At 41.1% G+C, this 16,917-nt stretch overlaps 1 protein-coding gene across 1 annotated transcript; it reads left to right on the forward strand.

Moving 5' to 3' along the window:
• The first annotated feature begins 1,361 nt into the window (after positions 1–1,361).
• Positions 1,362–6,592, forward strand: si:ch211-214j24.15 (GTPase IMAP family member 8). Its single transcript, XM_058652516.1, has 5 exons — positions 1,362–1,556; positions 1,912–2,598; positions 3,105–3,809; positions 3,955–4,596; positions 4,867–6,592. The coding sequence occupies exons 1-5, from the start codon at positions 1,532–1,534 to the stop codon at positions 5,628–5,630; spliced, it is 2,823 nt and encodes a 940-aa protein (XP_058508499.1). The 5' UTR covers positions 1,362–1,531; the 3' UTR covers positions 5,631–6,592.
• The last annotated feature ends 10,325 nt before the right edge of the window (positions 6,593–16,917 follow it).

The following is a 16,917-nucleotide window of genomic DNA, read 5'->3' on the forward strand; positions in this document are numbered from 1 at the left end:
TTAAATGGATCATAGTTTAAGATTTCAACTTCTACCAAAGCCATTTTCTGGTAAGATACTTGTACTTTTACTCAAGTATCCCTTTTTATACAAGACTGAATATACTATACTTTACTTTTACTATATCTGTTATGCTGAGTATTGTTCAATCAATAGAAAGCATTTCTTAATGTTATTGCTGCTGATGTAACATGGACACTCTTTCTGAGTAATTTCTAGGGTCCCTGTCTAACCTCTGTGTTTTAGCAACAAAAAGGAAGTCAAAACTCCAGTGTCCTTAGGAGACATGTGACTTTAAATAGGCCTGCATCAGATGACTAAATAGGCCTGCAGCGTGAATGTCTAAAACCTAAACCTAAGTCCTACAAAGTGTATGCAGTGACAAGGATGACCTGGAGCAGCATGGGTCTCTTACATAATCACTAATACTAATCAGAATTCCCACTGTCGGGGGAAATACACAAGATACAACATTAGTTCTTTGTTTCCAGCTTTTCCAAAGATTATGCTGAGCTCCAGACAGCGTCTGATTCTCTGGAGTCAGTGTTTGAAAAACCATATCTTGATCCAGACTATAGGCTGCACTGATTAATCATAATAAACATCAAGTAAATCAATTACTAGCCGTTCTGGTTATTGAGTTATTGGTATGAAGTACCTCTAGGATTCCAGATTATTAAATGTGAATATGTTCCGGTTTCTTTTCTCATCTGTGACAGTAAACCAATGTTTTTGGTTTGTCGGTTTGGGAAAACAATCCACATTTTGACAATTTTCTATGTTAATCAACTAATCAAAGAAAAATAATCAACATAATTCATTATGAAAACAGCTGTTGGTTGCAGACCTAATCCTGACCATTATCAGTAGCCCCTAAGAGTCAAAAGAGTCTTGCTTATTGGCAACTTTTTGCCCACATAATTAACAGTAATCTCTCAACACTTCAAGCTGCATTTGTTAAAGTAGTATATTCCATTTTGTTGTGTGATTTCTCTTAGGCCCACCCACCTTGTTTGTTTGGTATCATTTGTGTCAAAGTGTGAATATGGGACAGATAAACCCGCTGAGATTATTTATTAATTATTAATTTAATCTTTAACATATTAAATCCTAAATTCAGTGCCCCATGTGTTTGTATTTTCACTTTTAGAAGTTCAATTCGAACATACAATTTTAACCTCTTGATTCAAATGTAGTCTTTATGTAGTGTTTATGAAATGACTTCTCTACTTTGTTTCTCTGGGTGAGGAAAAATGGTTCAATGATAAATACCGCACACACCCTTGTTATGAGTGGACTATTGACCTGTCGCTGCGAGGAGTTGTCTTTACAGTCGACTGCGCATTTATCTGATTACGCATTACAGACAACCTTCAGACTCATCAAAAACATAAAACAAGCGTCTGCTGCTTCCACTCCTTCAGCAGTAAGCGCTGCTTTTCTCCCACAAAGAACGATGAAACACGAATGTGACTCGAACTGAATGTTTCTTTTTTAAACCGACCAGCTTATAAACAACACCAAATGAGAGATGGCAACCTGCAAGCTTTCAACATGTAAGTTTTACTTGCTTATCTTGTAGAATAACTGCAGCCATAACAGCCATGATTGTGACGCGTGTTTTTTATGTGAAGCACTTTGTTTCACATTTAATCTGTATGAAATATGCCATAGATGAATTGATTTCATGATGTTCACATTTTAGGAGCTGAAGCCAGGAACTTTGATTACATTTTGCTAAAATAAAATCAATTAAATATGGATTGTCAACATGGTTGCCAGTTAAGTTAAGTACAATGAATATTTAATGCAATGTAGCGTTAGCTTTATCCTTATCATTATCATGATTATCACTTGTTATACTCATTTCCTTTTTCTCACTATACCATACTCATGTGTTTTCTTGTTTAGGGGAAGGTTGGTGCACATCTCAGTTAAACATCATCCTTCTTGGTGGCAGAAACTCAGGAAAGAGCTCTGTTGGGAACCTGCTCTTGGGAAAAGAGGAGTTTGTCACCAAAGAGAGGACCTCCTGCTCTCGGAGAGTGGGCATGGTGGCCGGTCAGCGGGTCACCGTGGTGGACACCCCAGGCTGGTGGTGTGATTTCAGTGCTCAGGACACATGTGAGCTGGTGAAGAGGGAGATTGTAAGCAGTGTTTCTCTTTGCTCGCCAGGCCCGCATGTATTTCTGATCACCATCAAGGTGAGCTCGACCTTCTCGGAGAGGCGTCGGCAGGCCGTGGAGGAGCACGTGGCCCTGCTGGGTGAGGGAGTGTGGAGTTACTGCATGGTCGTCTTCACGACTACTGACAGGTCGAAGCACATCGAAGCAGAAGAGCATGTACGAACAGCAGGAAAGGCTCTCCACTGGTTGAGTGAGAAGTGCGGCCAGAGGAGTCACAGTGTTAACTTGACCGATGACACTGATGTCATCGGGCTGCTTGATAAAGTTCTGAAACTTGTCAGAGAAAATGGAAATGGAGTGTTTGAAATGCAGGAAAACATTCTGCAGGTGACTGCGGAGGAGAAGAGAAGAGTGGAGGAGAAAGCGCAGCAGAGGTTCATGCGAGTTAAAAAACACAGATCACTGATGCAAGGTGAGTTCATTATAATGGTTTCATTTGGATTTTAAAGGTGGAGGGTTAACACAAACATCCAGCTAGTAAGTTCCTGGCTCTGGCTTTTAAAGTCTAGTGTGTGACATTGAGGATGCTTTTAGGATGCTAGGTGTACAGTCGCTTTAAAATAAATTATTTGGTTTCATAGGTTTTAGAATAAGCCTTTTAAATGTTCTTAAGCCAAGGGCCTTGCCTTAGGGAAGCCGCCGCCTTGCTCTATCATGTTTACAGCAGTTTAAATGGACAAACCAGCCAGAACATGCATTTTTCATCAAAGAAGAAGAACAACATTTTTGTGGTTCGTGTGGTTGGGGAGGCACAGTTCTGTTTGAAACAATCTGCAGTCATTAATTCTTAGGAAGTGTGAAATAACTGTACACATCTGCTGCCAATCATAACGTATACATTATATGTAGAAAATACAGTCAATGTAAATCAGAAGAATAATCTCCATTTGCTCTGTACTACAATTTTCTGTCTTTCAGGGAGGTTGAAACCATTTACTGATATCAGGATTGTGTTGGTTGGAGCAAAGGGTTCTGGGAAGACTTCAGTGCTGAATACAATCCTGGGCAAAGACAACACCCAGCCACACAGGAGAACAGCTCAGTGTCTGGTTGAAAAAGGAGTGGTGTTTGGTAGAGACGTGACTGCGGTGGACACTCCAGGCTGGTGGATGAACTACTTCTGTGACGAGAGCACCGTCTTTGACCAGAGGGAGCTGGTGTTCAGTTTGTCTCTCTGTCCTCCTGGGCCTCATGTGTTCTTGCTTGTGATCCGTGTGGACAGGGCCTTCACTGAAACCTACAGGAGAGCAGTGCAGGAGCACCTGCAGCTGATCAGTGACCACATCTGGAGTCGCGTGCTTGTACTGTTTAGTGTCGGGGACTGGCTAGGAGGCACAACTACTGAGCAGTACATTGAGAGTGAAGGAGAACCTCTGCAGTGGCTTGTGGAGAGATGTGGCAACAGATATCACGTTCTGAACAACAAAACTAAAGGAGATGGATTTCAAATCAGAGAGCTGATTGGAAAGATTGAATTAATGTTTGCTGAGGGTTACCAGTATTACGAAATAGAGAGGAGTTTGGTGGAACAGCTGGAGGTGAAAAGGAGAAGAGAGAATGAAAGAGCCAAAGAGAGACGACTGGTGAAGGAGAATTTGAGGCAGATGGCAAAGTCTCAGTTGGGTGAGTTAACTGTAATAAAAAATTATATATGTCGGCATTACAACCTTTAATTTAGCTGTTTAAATGTTTTGTTTTAAATTTTTGGATGCAGTTAAACCTGAAAGAGTTTGTTTACCATTATATCTGTGAAACTTCCTTCCAACAGAGAAGCTCAACCATCTTCCAGAAATGAGGATAGTGCTCGTTGGTGGCAAGAAAACAGGCAAAAGTTCATGTGGAAACACAATCCTGAGCGGAGAGTGCTTCAACACAGACATCCAAACCGCCTCCTGTGCTGAAAAACAAGGCAACATTAACGGCAAGATGGTTACTGTACTGGACACTCCTGGTGGCTTCCTTGTGACCTCTGAACTTATGGCTCCCTTGTCATGTGCTATCCTTCTCGTTGTTAACACAAGTTCCTCATTCAAAAATACTCACAGGGAGGAGCTGGAGAAACAGCTAGAGGCTGGAGGAGGCCAATTGTGGAGAAGAGCTATTGTTTTGTTCAGCTACGGCGACTGGCTGAGTGACACGAACATCGAGCAACGTATTGAGAGTGAAGGAGAGCCACTGCAGAGGCTTGTTGAAAAGTGTGGGAACAGATATCACGTCCTGGACAACAAACACATGGGAAATGGAGCTCAAGTTGACGAGCTGATTGACCTGATGGAGGAGATGCTGGTTGAAGAAAGGCTGGCGGCTCTTCACCAAGGTGATCACATGTGGGGAAGTGCTTCAGCAGCACGTGAGGAGCAGAGAGACACCGTGACACCGTGTGAGGAAGATTTAAATGTGTCCTGTGATTGTGAGTAAAACTAAACCTGGAATAACACGCTTGTTTTAAAGAATTGGTTCTGGGGCCGTGATTCATTGAGGTCACAAGGATGGAAACCCATGGTAATCAATGATCAGCAATAATTAACACACATGAAGAAGTGACCTAATTTCAAGAGGTCACAAGACAGAAAAGTTGCAGATACAACAACGGTTGTTTGATCTTGGTAGGGGTGGTTAAAGGATTTATTGAAATGTCTACTGCTCACATTAAGTCTTCTATGTTTTTTTTTTTCTACAGTGACCGAATCAGACATTCCCACAACACAAGCAACACAGAGCTGCTCAGATGCCACACCACATCCTGGTGGACAGATAGTGGCATTACCGGCAGGAAGAGCAAGAGGACGCAACATCCTGGACAGACACAGGTTCATGGCCACCTTAGCCTCTCTGCTCGCCTATAAAAATGGTCTGAGGTGGACTGCAGCCGGTCAACAGGGATTAGCAGCAAATATTCCCATTTACATCTCAACCGATGATCCTCACAACAGCCTGAGACTGAACCGTGAAAGCCAAGTGCGTCTGTTCTCGCCTGCACGTCCAACAACGCTTGTGCTTTTACCTCAGATACAGAACAGGCTGTTAACAGAAGAGAATGTCCCTCATGTGCATTCCCTTTGCCACCCTGCCCTGAGAGAACGGACCCTCAGGAGGCTCACAGAGTGTGGAGGCCTGCAGCAGCTTATCGACCAGTGGGGTGACAGCAGCCTGGAGGAACTGGAAGCCTTCATTGATGCATACTTTGAGATGGTGTGGGACCAAACCATGGGGTCATTTCAGCTGACTGAGCCTCACTCTCCTGTCCCAGAGCAGGACACTGTGGTCAGGGAGGCTGGACAGGAGGAAATGCTCTCATCCATAGACAGGAAACTCTCAAAGCTGGAGCTGCTTGAAGAGATCAGGACTGATTTGTCAACACTGAGGGAGAGTCTGGAGCACAGCTGGACGGCCATTCAGGAACTCACACATAAGAGTACAGAAGAACCCAATAAATCATGCTAATAGGAGGAAATCAACAAACAACAGTGGGAAGTATAGCTGGAATTAATGATGCATACTATAGCTTAATATTTTTTCTTTTCCTATTTTTTTTTTAAACCACAATGGATTCCCAGGAGTGAGGCAATGAATGAATGAATGAATGAATCAATCAATCAGTCGACAGAGTTAAAAAGAGTTAAAATATGCTGTAAATGGGGTGATCTAAAAATCTGCTAAAATCAATCAATCAACAAAAAAATACATACAAAAACACGAAAACAAACAAGCAGGAAAGCATAAACATTCTGACATAAAAAATAACAAATAGGAATTCAATTAAAAGCCAAACTAAGTCCTGAGTCTATACTCATATTTGAATCACTGTTGAAGGTTTGTTATCACATTCATCCACAAGGGGGAGCTCTTGTATAAGTATGGGTTTTGCTTTTCCACTGATCCAATGGAATTCCTGTGTTTGATGGAAGAAATTAAATAAAGCAAGTTTGATGGTTACCTCGTGGCACCACAGTGAAGGAAGAAAACTGATTAAGCAGATTTTTCTTCTGCATGCACAATACACTGTACTGTACACTGTCACCACATGGAGATGTGAAAATGTCAATCAAAATGACAAATCCTGTGTTTGTGTATTGATGTAACTAAAGAAAATGTGTGGTGTAAATTGTGTTTTTAAGTTTCCCTTAACTACACTGAAGCATGACAACACCACAAACAACCTGTGTACGAAATTGCAGTTTCAACAGCTATTAGAAATACTAATGGACACCCATATGCGAGTGTCAAATGTGCCATTCCCAAAATGTGGGCATTTAACTGCACATAAATCAGCCTCTGCTCACATGAGAAGGTTCTCTCCAAGATTCTGTGCAAAACAAGATGCACTAAAATCCATTATAAAGAGGAGTGTCCTGTTTATGTTTGTGTGTGGTCAGAAGCTTCTGACATAAATTGGTGTTCAAAAATAAACAGTCTGAAGAAGTACTGAAATTAAAATTGTGTAGCGACAAAGTGTATATTCAGATAGCACAAAACCCACTACAAAGATGTGCCTCCTGTATGTCCAAGGTATAATAATACAACAAAACAAAAAAAGAAAAAGAAAATGATGTAACTAAGGAAGATGTACATAGAAAATGATGAACACATAATAATATACAAACAAAAACTGTACCTCATTTAACAAGTGTAATTGTTTCTTACCTGAATCCCCACAACCTGGCAGATTTTTGCACTGAATGTATAAAATTAATCATATTCATCTGTGTAGGGGTGTTGACAAATGTACCACCTCCTCTTGTTTAAAGCCAACAAAAATATATTGTCTCATTTTCTGCTATATGACATATGATGAAAACAGGAAGTTGACTTAACTGACCTGTTTTGTAGAGGACATATACTCTGCTGCTTCTATTCAGTTTTTTTTGTTAAGATTTATTACTGGCTTTAAAGTGAGTAACAGAAACACAGGCACATACTAATGTGAAATTCAGAGGCTAATAGGGCTCCAGGAGAGTAAACAGTATGAAAGTCTGCAGCTGTCAAGGCTGATTTTTAAATCTACAAATAAAGATATATGGTAAGACCAAGGAGCAGGTAGTATATATATATATATATGTTGAGGTACATTTGTTTGATCTCCCCTCCTGGTTCAGATGATGAACAAATATGAAACAGTGACATATCTGAAAGCATCACTCTTCTATTTTTTAGTTGTGTTGTGTCTGTGCTCAGATTGAATGTGTTGGCAACATCCTTGTGTTTCCCCCTCTTTTATTAAAGTTGCATTAAAGGGCAACTTCACATGTTGGTGGACAAAGTCAAACCTCAGCAACCAGATATTAAGTAAAGGAGATGGGTCGCTGGCGCCAACCCCCCCCCCCCCATGCAGACAGACCGTTGTTCTGACCTGGTTGTGAACCTTGGTCTTCCTGCTGCAAAGGCAAGAGTGTAACCATAAGTAGCATGCTCCTGCTAAACACAGGGAAAGTCAGACGAGAATGTGCAGGGGAGAATGTGCAATGTTTTTGGGATATTTCCACTGTGTTGTTTTGGAGAACTTCTAAGGGTAAAACGGCCTAAAATGTTGTGATAACTGTGACAGAAAAAAAAACCTCAACTCAAATGGAAATGGACAGAGACATTTGGAGGATGGACCTACTGCAAGCATATCCACAAAGGAGCGACTTGGCATTTACCTATTTGAATATCATGACACCTTCAATTCTTCCTCTATGTTGTCTTATCATCATGTTATGCTGCTGCTCATTTTCTCTCTGCCAATTCTCATTTTTCTCTCAGCCCACATCTCCTCTTTTCTGCAATCCCATTCTTTCTGCAGTTCTTCATCTGGTAGTCTCCCTATCCCTCTCTCAAATCAAGGTGTGATTGCTCAGCACTCCCCTTTCATTACAGGAGATGTGCTGCCCAGGAGGAAATGCAGAAATGAATATATATATCTCTCTCTCTCTCCCTCCCTTACTCTCTTTCTGTCATGGAGGCTATTCAGGAGACAATTCTGAGTCCACATCCATCTCCATTAGCGGGGCAGCGTAGTGACCAGTGCAACCCCCCACCCACCGCCCTGTATCACGTTTCACTGCCTGCTATTTTTCCAGGTGGAAAAAGAAAGCCAGACACAGAGATGGGCAGATGCTGGTAACAGGGATGCAGAATAAGGAAAGAGAGGCATGATTTAGACCTCGTGTAAAGGAATCATCCATCCTCCACTTCTCGTCACGCGTCATACAATGACATCCCCTGAGGGAGATGTCTGGGACACGACACAGCGTCGACCAATGCACCTCAGTGGAAAGACTGAACTTGTCTTTGTCTCCAGCCTGAATCATGACATCTCTGATATAAAGATTTCACCTACAGATTTAAGGTTACAGTACCTTGCATTATTCACTGATGCTGAAATTGTATTCAGGTCACATTCACAATAAAAAAAAGTCTTAAGGGATGCAACAGGAAATGTGGGTACTGAGGGTATTGGGGAATTGTAAGAATGTATTCCCCTAAAGCTTGAGTTGTGTTTATTTCACATTTATGCCAAAAACTATTTCCGACCACTGCTGTTGTAAAGCATTTTGGGACAAGTCCAAAGTCTCCAGTCTGTCAAAACAAAAACAGCCATTTGAAACTCCCCAAAGACGGCTGTTCTGTATTCTGCATAGTATGGCTTACATTCTCTTAGAAGTCCAACAAATCATTTAAGCACTTTATTTTATCCATTCATATTGCATCTTCACAAGTGTGAAGATGCAATATGAATATGTAACATTTCTGCCTTAAAAATGTGTTCAGTTGTATACTTACATTAGCCGTGTTTCCATTACAGTGTAAATCCATAGAAATCTAAATTTCTATTAAGGATGATTTAATTATAGTCGCCATTTAAAGGCATCATCTCTGCCATAACTTCTGGGTCAAACCACCTACGAAACACCGGTTTAAAAATGACCGGTTTCCAAATGCACAGAGGAAACCAACAAGACAACAATTCTCATGATCCCAAGCTGCTTCCTGACATGACCTGTTAAACGGCCAAACTATGTGGTTATGCCAACAATATCTACACATTCCTATGATATTTATTTCATATTTTGTGACTTTGTCTGAGCAGAAATGTTTTTGCTTTTAAATATCTGAACTGAATATTTCATGACCAGGATGACCTGTGGATGGAACTTAAGGGTAGAAAGTTGTCTGGGCTACCTTGCAATGGAAAATTGATGAGTAGATGGATGAATGTAAACTGCTTTAAATCTTCATTAGTTAGGTCTCAGGTATAGGTCAACTCTCACTGCAGCCAAGTCAGTTGTGATTCCCTGTAGTTGTCTATCAAGGAAGCAAAGGACATTCGGCTTCTGACCTGGAGACACCATTACAATGTCACATTTAGCCGATGGGAACAATTTCCCTGCAAGAATTCAAGAATAGGCTGAAAAGGTCCAGGTCCTCCGAGTGTGGAAGTGATGGAGGAGTGTGTGTCAGAAGTAAATTAGGTATATTTGGCTTTACAGCCACCTGGCCTAGATGAGAACAACTCCACACACAAACACACCCGCCAGGACTTCCCTCGTCCATCTTACCCTATTCACGTCTGTCATTGTGTCCCATCAGGATATGTCGGGTCAGGGGAAACCTCAAGGGCAAAGTTCAGGAAACAATTAAGGGGAATAACTGCTCACTGGAGGAGCAAATTCCAGCTTCATTTTGAATATATGTCTGTTTCTCACAGGGCTCCACTCGTTAAATCATTAACCCCCACAACTGGAGACCACAAGAGGAAAAGCAACACACTTGCGTGTGAAAAATTTAGACAACATCTGCTTCTCAATTGGCTATTACAGGAGCTATTACAGAGAGGGATGAGATGAGAGCCCCCTGTAAATCAGTGGCGGCTTACCGGGTTTGGTTTGACCCTGAAGTCGACTTCACCTTCAGATATGCAGCTCCCAACGCCAGCAAGGCAAAAATGCTTCCACAGCATTTTATCATTGCAATATGTCAGCAGCACTTAAATAAGATGTATATCATAGAAATTCTAAAGTGCTCAAGCCTTATAGCATTACCAGTCATGACATTAGCTAAGCATGGAGACTAAGAATATTATTTGGATACAAACACACATAAAAATGACAGAGTGATGTTGTTTTTAAAGGAACGTGAATAGTGAAGTGAAACAATTTAGTGTTGCTGGACGGTTTGCTGTGAATTACATAAACCTTCATGGTCCACAGATTATAGAGTGTAGCGACTTTGGTGATCCTCTCGCTTTTCCACCAAAAGGTCAACATTTTTGGAATTTGTTGACTAAATAGTGTGGAAAAAGTGTGGAAGAACATGTAGCATTTCATAGCATTATTGTTGTCATTATTGTTGCCTCCTCTACCTTGGATGAACATATATGACAGGCATTCATTCATTCATTCATCTTCTGCCGCTTTATCCTCCACATGAGGGTCCCGGCGGGCACTGGTGCCAATCCCAGTTGACATAGGGCGAAAGGTGGGGACGTGCTGGACAGGTCGCCAGTCCATCACAGGGCCACATAGAGACAAACATCCTTTCACACTCACACCTATAGTTTTTGGACTGTGGATGGAAACCGGAGAACCCGGAGAAAAGCCACGCACACATGGGGAGAACATGCAAACTCCATGCAGAAAGGATCTTGTTCCGACCAGGGTCATGAGCCCGGGTCTTCTTGCTGCTAACAATAAGACAGGCATGCTCCTGCTATTTAATAAAAGGCTCACCGAATACAATTTTCACCAGTTTAAGTTTACACTATAGTATGGATATGTTCACAGCTTCATACTGTCATTAGAAAGCCTTTTTTATGTACAGTACATGAAGAAAATCACAGACTCATATGTGTTATTTACTGGTTTTGGTGTTAAAAATCCTTAGCTCTGTTGGACCAAACTAACACAGACTTAACAAATGAAGCAGCAGTAGACCAGCAGCTCCAGTGTCTCTGTGAGCTAAACATGCTGATTTTCTGAATGGCTTTTATGGCAGTTGGCAAAACAGTTGGAAAAGGCTGAGAAAAAGCACTAAACATTCTTAAGATATCATAGACACAAGGCTAATGTACATTTTATTAGACTGAAATCTGTCCTTGTGTCCCTTCTGGCAGCTGATGTTTTCACTGAGGGCGAGTGTCTCCAGCTGGTTCCAAGAGCAAATTCACAGTTCAACAATGTGCCAGTATCACACTTGAATAAAACCCCCTGAACTGAATGGCCCTGTTCAATTCAGGTAAGGACTTTCCCTGATATTGTATATTTTTATACATTGCACATAAATGAAACAATCTTATGGTTGAACTGCGTTCCAACATAAACACATAGTTGGGAATTGTATATGTTATTGCTTCATTTCAAGTCAGGTTACAAGGCAAAAAACAGATAGACAATAAATGTAGGTGCTGTATCGCATTAACATACTAATTGAAGTCATTTTATGAATAGCAAGATTCATGTATTCAGCGACTGATACAACCTAAACTTAACTTCGATTATCTATATGACACTGAAGGAAGACAAATGTACAGTTGAGCAGAGAGGAATCCTACTGCGTGAGTGACAGTGACATAAAAGGATGTGAGGAGGTTACTGGGATGCAACTTGTGTAAGGGAGATATGTGATGACGCTTGCTGGAAAAAAAGAGATAACATAAGACCAAACAAGAGCAGGGAAAACAAAACAGATGAATGAATACAGATTTTATGTTTAGAGCCAAGACGGAAAGTAACACTCAAGCATGCACATGCAAGCACACACACACACACACTGTGAAGTTTATTTTCTCTCTATTGAGGATTTCCAGGACATTAACAGCCAGCCATGTACACTGGATGAATGAACATGACTGGCCCCAACAAGGTTACAGCCCTTGTATGATATATGGAAACACAACAATGACTACCCAACTAACAAACACTTACACACACACACACACACACTTGGTACGGTGCAATAAAATAGTCCACAATCGAGATGTGGAAGTGCTGAATACGATAGAGTCACATGCACAAAAGTGTTTAATCACCTGAATTAAAGCCTTCATTATTCAACATTATTTAACAGTATTGAGCTGCATGTGAAAGCCCAGAGCTCAGGAGGATCACATTCGAGAAGTCAAGGATGCTTGGAGGAAGGTGGCGGAAGAGGATCAGGTTATCCAAGATTGCTATTCAATACCATCCAACCAGCTAATTGTATTACTCCCCTTTCTGTGCCTGGCTGTCAATACCCATCCTCAGGTTGCTCTCAGTCAGCTCACCTTTATCTACCGTCCACTTTCTTCTTTCCTTTGCTCTTAACACCTCATTTCATCTGCTTCACTCTCTCTCTCTTATCCTCTTGTGTCCCTCTGTTGTCCACATGACATTTTCCCTCCTTCCAGATGCCCAGGAGATGAAACATCAGTGGTCCACACACTCACTGGCCAAAATAAGATACACATTAAGCTGCTTTGATCCCAGGACATTTTGCCTGCATGAAATAAAATTTGTGCTAGGCAAGAGAAATGCTTATGAGTGCGCCTGCAGGGGTATCATGCAGATGTTCTGTTGCTTCTATTTATGCAAACAACAGGATATAATTGCAGTTGTCACATCTGAATATATTTAAATCGCATTTTTGTGCAACATAAAAGTTGCTCTGCTGAGTGATGCAGAGGAAATTAACTTATCTTGTGATGTGCTTGATGCACTCTCAAAGAGTGGGGGCACAGCTTCCCTATAGATATCAAGGATTTCAAATCAGGTAAGGCCATTAGTATTCCATCACCATCACCTCCTGTGAAGCCGCTCATCCATTCGACTGATTTTAGTGGTTAGCATTGCCATGAAGAGGACAGAGAAAAGCAGGCAAGAATGTAGATAAGAGGTGATTCGCTCCATTACAGTGAATCATAAAAGGTTTTCATCTACGGCAGTGCTTCACTTCACTCCAAGGAGAGAGACAATGTGTTATTACTTATAGATAAAAAAGATGCTCTCAAAAACCTTTTTAAAAATGTGAAGAACAAAATGATTAGGACCATCATTCAGACAATTACACAGTAAATTACAACTTGAAACCCAGTTCAATGTAAAGTGCTCCCTAGAAATAGGACAAAGGAAAGAATACAAAATACAATCAAGAGACCATCTATTTCTCCGGTTAAGTGCAATCAAAGCATAATCTACAATCCAATATACAACAGTAAACTTGTGCTGCGTGATGACTGCTTCATCTATGCCATGCTCATTTGTAGCATGCACGCGAATGTTAAGAGCTTTACATGTGCAGCATGTCAGAAAGTCTTGAACACAATTCAAAAGAGACGATTCTGCAAGTGACAAACATCCTCGTCAAATCAGCTAGCATTAGGTTAGTGCCATTTAGTACCAATGTGATCCGGAATGAATGGAAACCAGTGTGAGCAGATGCAGATGCAGTAGAAACATGAGGCGGAGAAGGTGCCAATGGTGTGTTCTGTCCACAAGTCATCAGTCACCCTTTTATGGAACCCTACATTTAAACCTATACCTTCTGTTGTCAGAATCGTATTTATAGACCTATAAAAGATAATTAATTACCCTCTACTTAAACACACCAAAGCATTAGGGAGACAGCAAACGCTCTGTTTCAATCACACTTGTTTCTATGTTTTGAGGAAACTCTTGAACAATAAGAACAATAATGAAAAAGTTCCCAAGAATTCATTACCCATTGACGAACCTTAATTTAGGAGTAGATTCGATTGGGCCAGTGTGCTGAAAGTAATATTAAGCTTTAGCAGTTTGAGCTGGGAGAATCAAGCAAGTATTATCTACTAAAGTAATAATATATCTGTGTTTTCAAAATGACTAAAGACCAAACAAAAGACTGACCTGCTTACATTAGAATCACTTTGTGTGGTTGATATACAAATGAATTCTAATTACACATACCATTTACTGTATATACTTTGCTGTCTACGATTTGTCTTGCTACCTTTCTGCAGTATTCCTGTAGCAATAGATGAAATTAGTAATTAATAAAGGAAAATCTCACCTTTGCAGAACCAGCTTGTTGGATTCCACAAAGAAACCACTTTCTTTTCAACAAAGTGCATATTCTCTAATGTCATTCAGTTTTTCCCAACAAAAACATGCTTATTTATATTTCTTGTAGACCAACATCTTAACTATTACTCCTAATTTCAAAACTCAACACTGACATGGAGTGACTTGTCAAGATGGACACTTTGTGCAGTCAGTGAGTGTATCAATGAAACGACTTGTATACGTGTTCATGAGCATCACCCGTGCAAATGGCTCCCAGGTACGTCAGGGTCAACTGTTCTGAGGGGGGTCACATGTTTTACAGCCTGTAGGTTTCATGCTTCTGCCTCACCATGCAGTGACAGCAGGGAATCCAAGGGTGAATATGGAGGCGAACACGCTCCGACCACCATGCTACGTAGAGACAGAGACATTGACACAAGAAGTGAGGGGGACATAAGGATGCAGCTGCTCAATCTGGTCCACCCTCTGTATGACTCTGTCTGGTTTGATCGTGATTGAAGGATCGGTGTTTAGTGTCTGTATGTTGGGTCAGTGTGAACACGCTGAACCATCTCTGGAGCAATATGACACTGCAGTCAGATGTTTTACTGCACCTCTGCTGCATCCTGTGCCTGTCTGGGTGTCCACGACTGTCAGGAAACAAGCTTTCCGACATGCTACGGCCTTCCTGGTAAGAAGCACCCCTAAGATGGTCATGCTTGTGTAGGAACTGTGATATAAAGTTGAACTGGCTGTCTTTTACAAGTGGGTGAACAAAGACCTGTAGTCACAGCCTAACAGATACTGTGTGATCAGATTGAACATGGTACTTGTGAAATTTGGTCCATGGAACACCATGTTCTACCACGATTAACTCTTGCAGACATAAAGGGTCATTTTTGGTGACTTGACGTGCAATTACACTTGATTAAATCACTCTCACCTCAATCATTGTTCTGATTTATAAAACAACAGTGAAAAGAAAACCAAAGAGAAAACTCATACACTTAAAGCCATGGTGATAAAAATGAGGGTTTAGTGTGATTATATTACACCTGTCAAAGAGAATAATATAGAGAATACAGCGAGGTTTGAATGTGCTCTGAGCTACATGTTCACATACTAACATATTCACAATAATAAGGCTGCCAGTGCTGACAAAGCATGAACCAGAGGCAAAAAAAGAGAGACAAGACTCTAACTTTTTAAACTTATTTAAAGATGTTGGCTGAGTGAAAAGGGGGGAAGCATGAGTCAGTGGTCAACCTATGATATCAGGAACAGACAGGCAGAAAATGCAGCAGAACAGATCAAAAGGGGTGAAGAAAAAAAAGTCCAAAAAACAGGCAGACGATCAAACAGGAGGAGGGAAAAAAAAAAGCTTTGGAAACTGCAGTAAAAATGACACAACTGACAATCTGGCAGGGGATGAGTGGAACTGGAGTGGATGTGGAGCAGGTGAGCAGGTGAATGTGGGGAATGAGGATGGCACAAGATACAAATTCATGTACACTTGTTGTGGATATATGCTATATGAGACAAGCTGGCCAACAGAGCCTTGCTGCACTGATTATTAAGCAAATTAACATAAATACTAGACAAATCTAATTATGAGTAAGATGATACATTGTTCTTGTTTTTTTTTTTTTTTGCTCCTCAAAAAAAACTCTCAGGAATCTGTGAAATGTGTTATGCTGTTATTCTTACTTAAACTTTCCAATGTCTGCTTCCAACCTGGCGTCCCAAGGGAGCGCTTGGCTGCAGGTCATCTCTCCTGCTCCTCCACCGTGGAATGCACATGGGATGTACAGCATACGGCTGCAAACAATGCTTTGAACGTCCTAGTAGGACAGATGAGACAGAGAGAGAGAGAGAGAGACGGCATGATGAAATGTTCTCTTAGCTTTGATTTCTTCTATTTTTTTGTGTGTGTGGAGAAGATGTTTCCAATAAGTTGCTGTAGAACTCAGATAAAGGCTTTGCAAAAGTGCATCGTAACGTAACATAACAGAGGGAGGAATCCGATGTTCATTCTCTTCAGTGGAAACACATTCATTGAAAATCCTTCCTTATTTACCTGCTGTATTTAGCAGTGGAGTTCATTTTTGCATCACTAGTCCACTTGGCACTGCCGCACAGTGGAAAGAGACAGAACAGAGTACAAATGAGACCCATTTGTCTCGCCGAGCCCAAGGAACTGTGCGAAAGCTGCTCGACTTTATTTTTCTAAATATATCGGCATGAAATGTTCATTGCAGGGAGGCCACAGGAAGCAGAAAACCACTACCACTGTGTTATTGGCCCAACATGCAAAATCATTGATTATAGCTTGGGACAGTCGGATGGGATTCCTGAGATCAGAAAACACAGCTGGTATTTACAGTATCTGTTTGAAATACATGTATGTCATAGATGCCAACATTTTGGAGGAAACTCACTCTGGCTCCTGTAATAATGCTTTAATGAGGTCATTTAAATGTCTCTGATGGGGTCATCTACTTAAAAATCCATTTTTATTCATCCCTTTGAACCTGTGATATCCGAGCTTAATGTTCAGGACGTGGGCAATCCTTCACAGTTAAAAGTTAACCAAGGAGAAAAATCCCCAACCATGAATATGACAGCGTAAAGACAGCCTGCCAGCAGAAAAGTGTACTTTCCCCTCCAGCGCTGGCCCAGCTCCAGCTTTCAGCGTTCACTTTTTGTGGTTTATATTTGCAAACGATTTGTGAAGGGTG

Source organism: Solea solea, chromosome 16 (assembly GCF_958295425.1).
Source record: "Solea solea chromosome 16, fSolSol10.1, whole genome shotgun sequence".
Classification (NCBI taxonomy): domain Eukaryota; kingdom Metazoa; phylum Chordata; class Actinopteri; order Pleuronectiformes; family Soleidae; genus Solea; species Solea solea.

Bases quoted from the DNA above. Each gene is read 5' to 3' on its own strand.
- si:ch211-214j24.15 (XM_058652516.1), top strand. From the start codon at position 1,532: ATGGCAACCTGCAAGCTTTCAACAT. The intron at 1,557-1,911 runs GTAAGTTTTACT...TTTCTTGTTTAG, and splicing joins AACCTGCAAGCTTTCAACAT to GGGAAGGTTGGTGCACATCT. The intron at 2,599-3,104 runs GTGAGTTCATTA...TCTGTCTTTCAG, and splicing joins ACACAGATCACTGATGCAAG to GGAGGTTGAAACCATTTACT.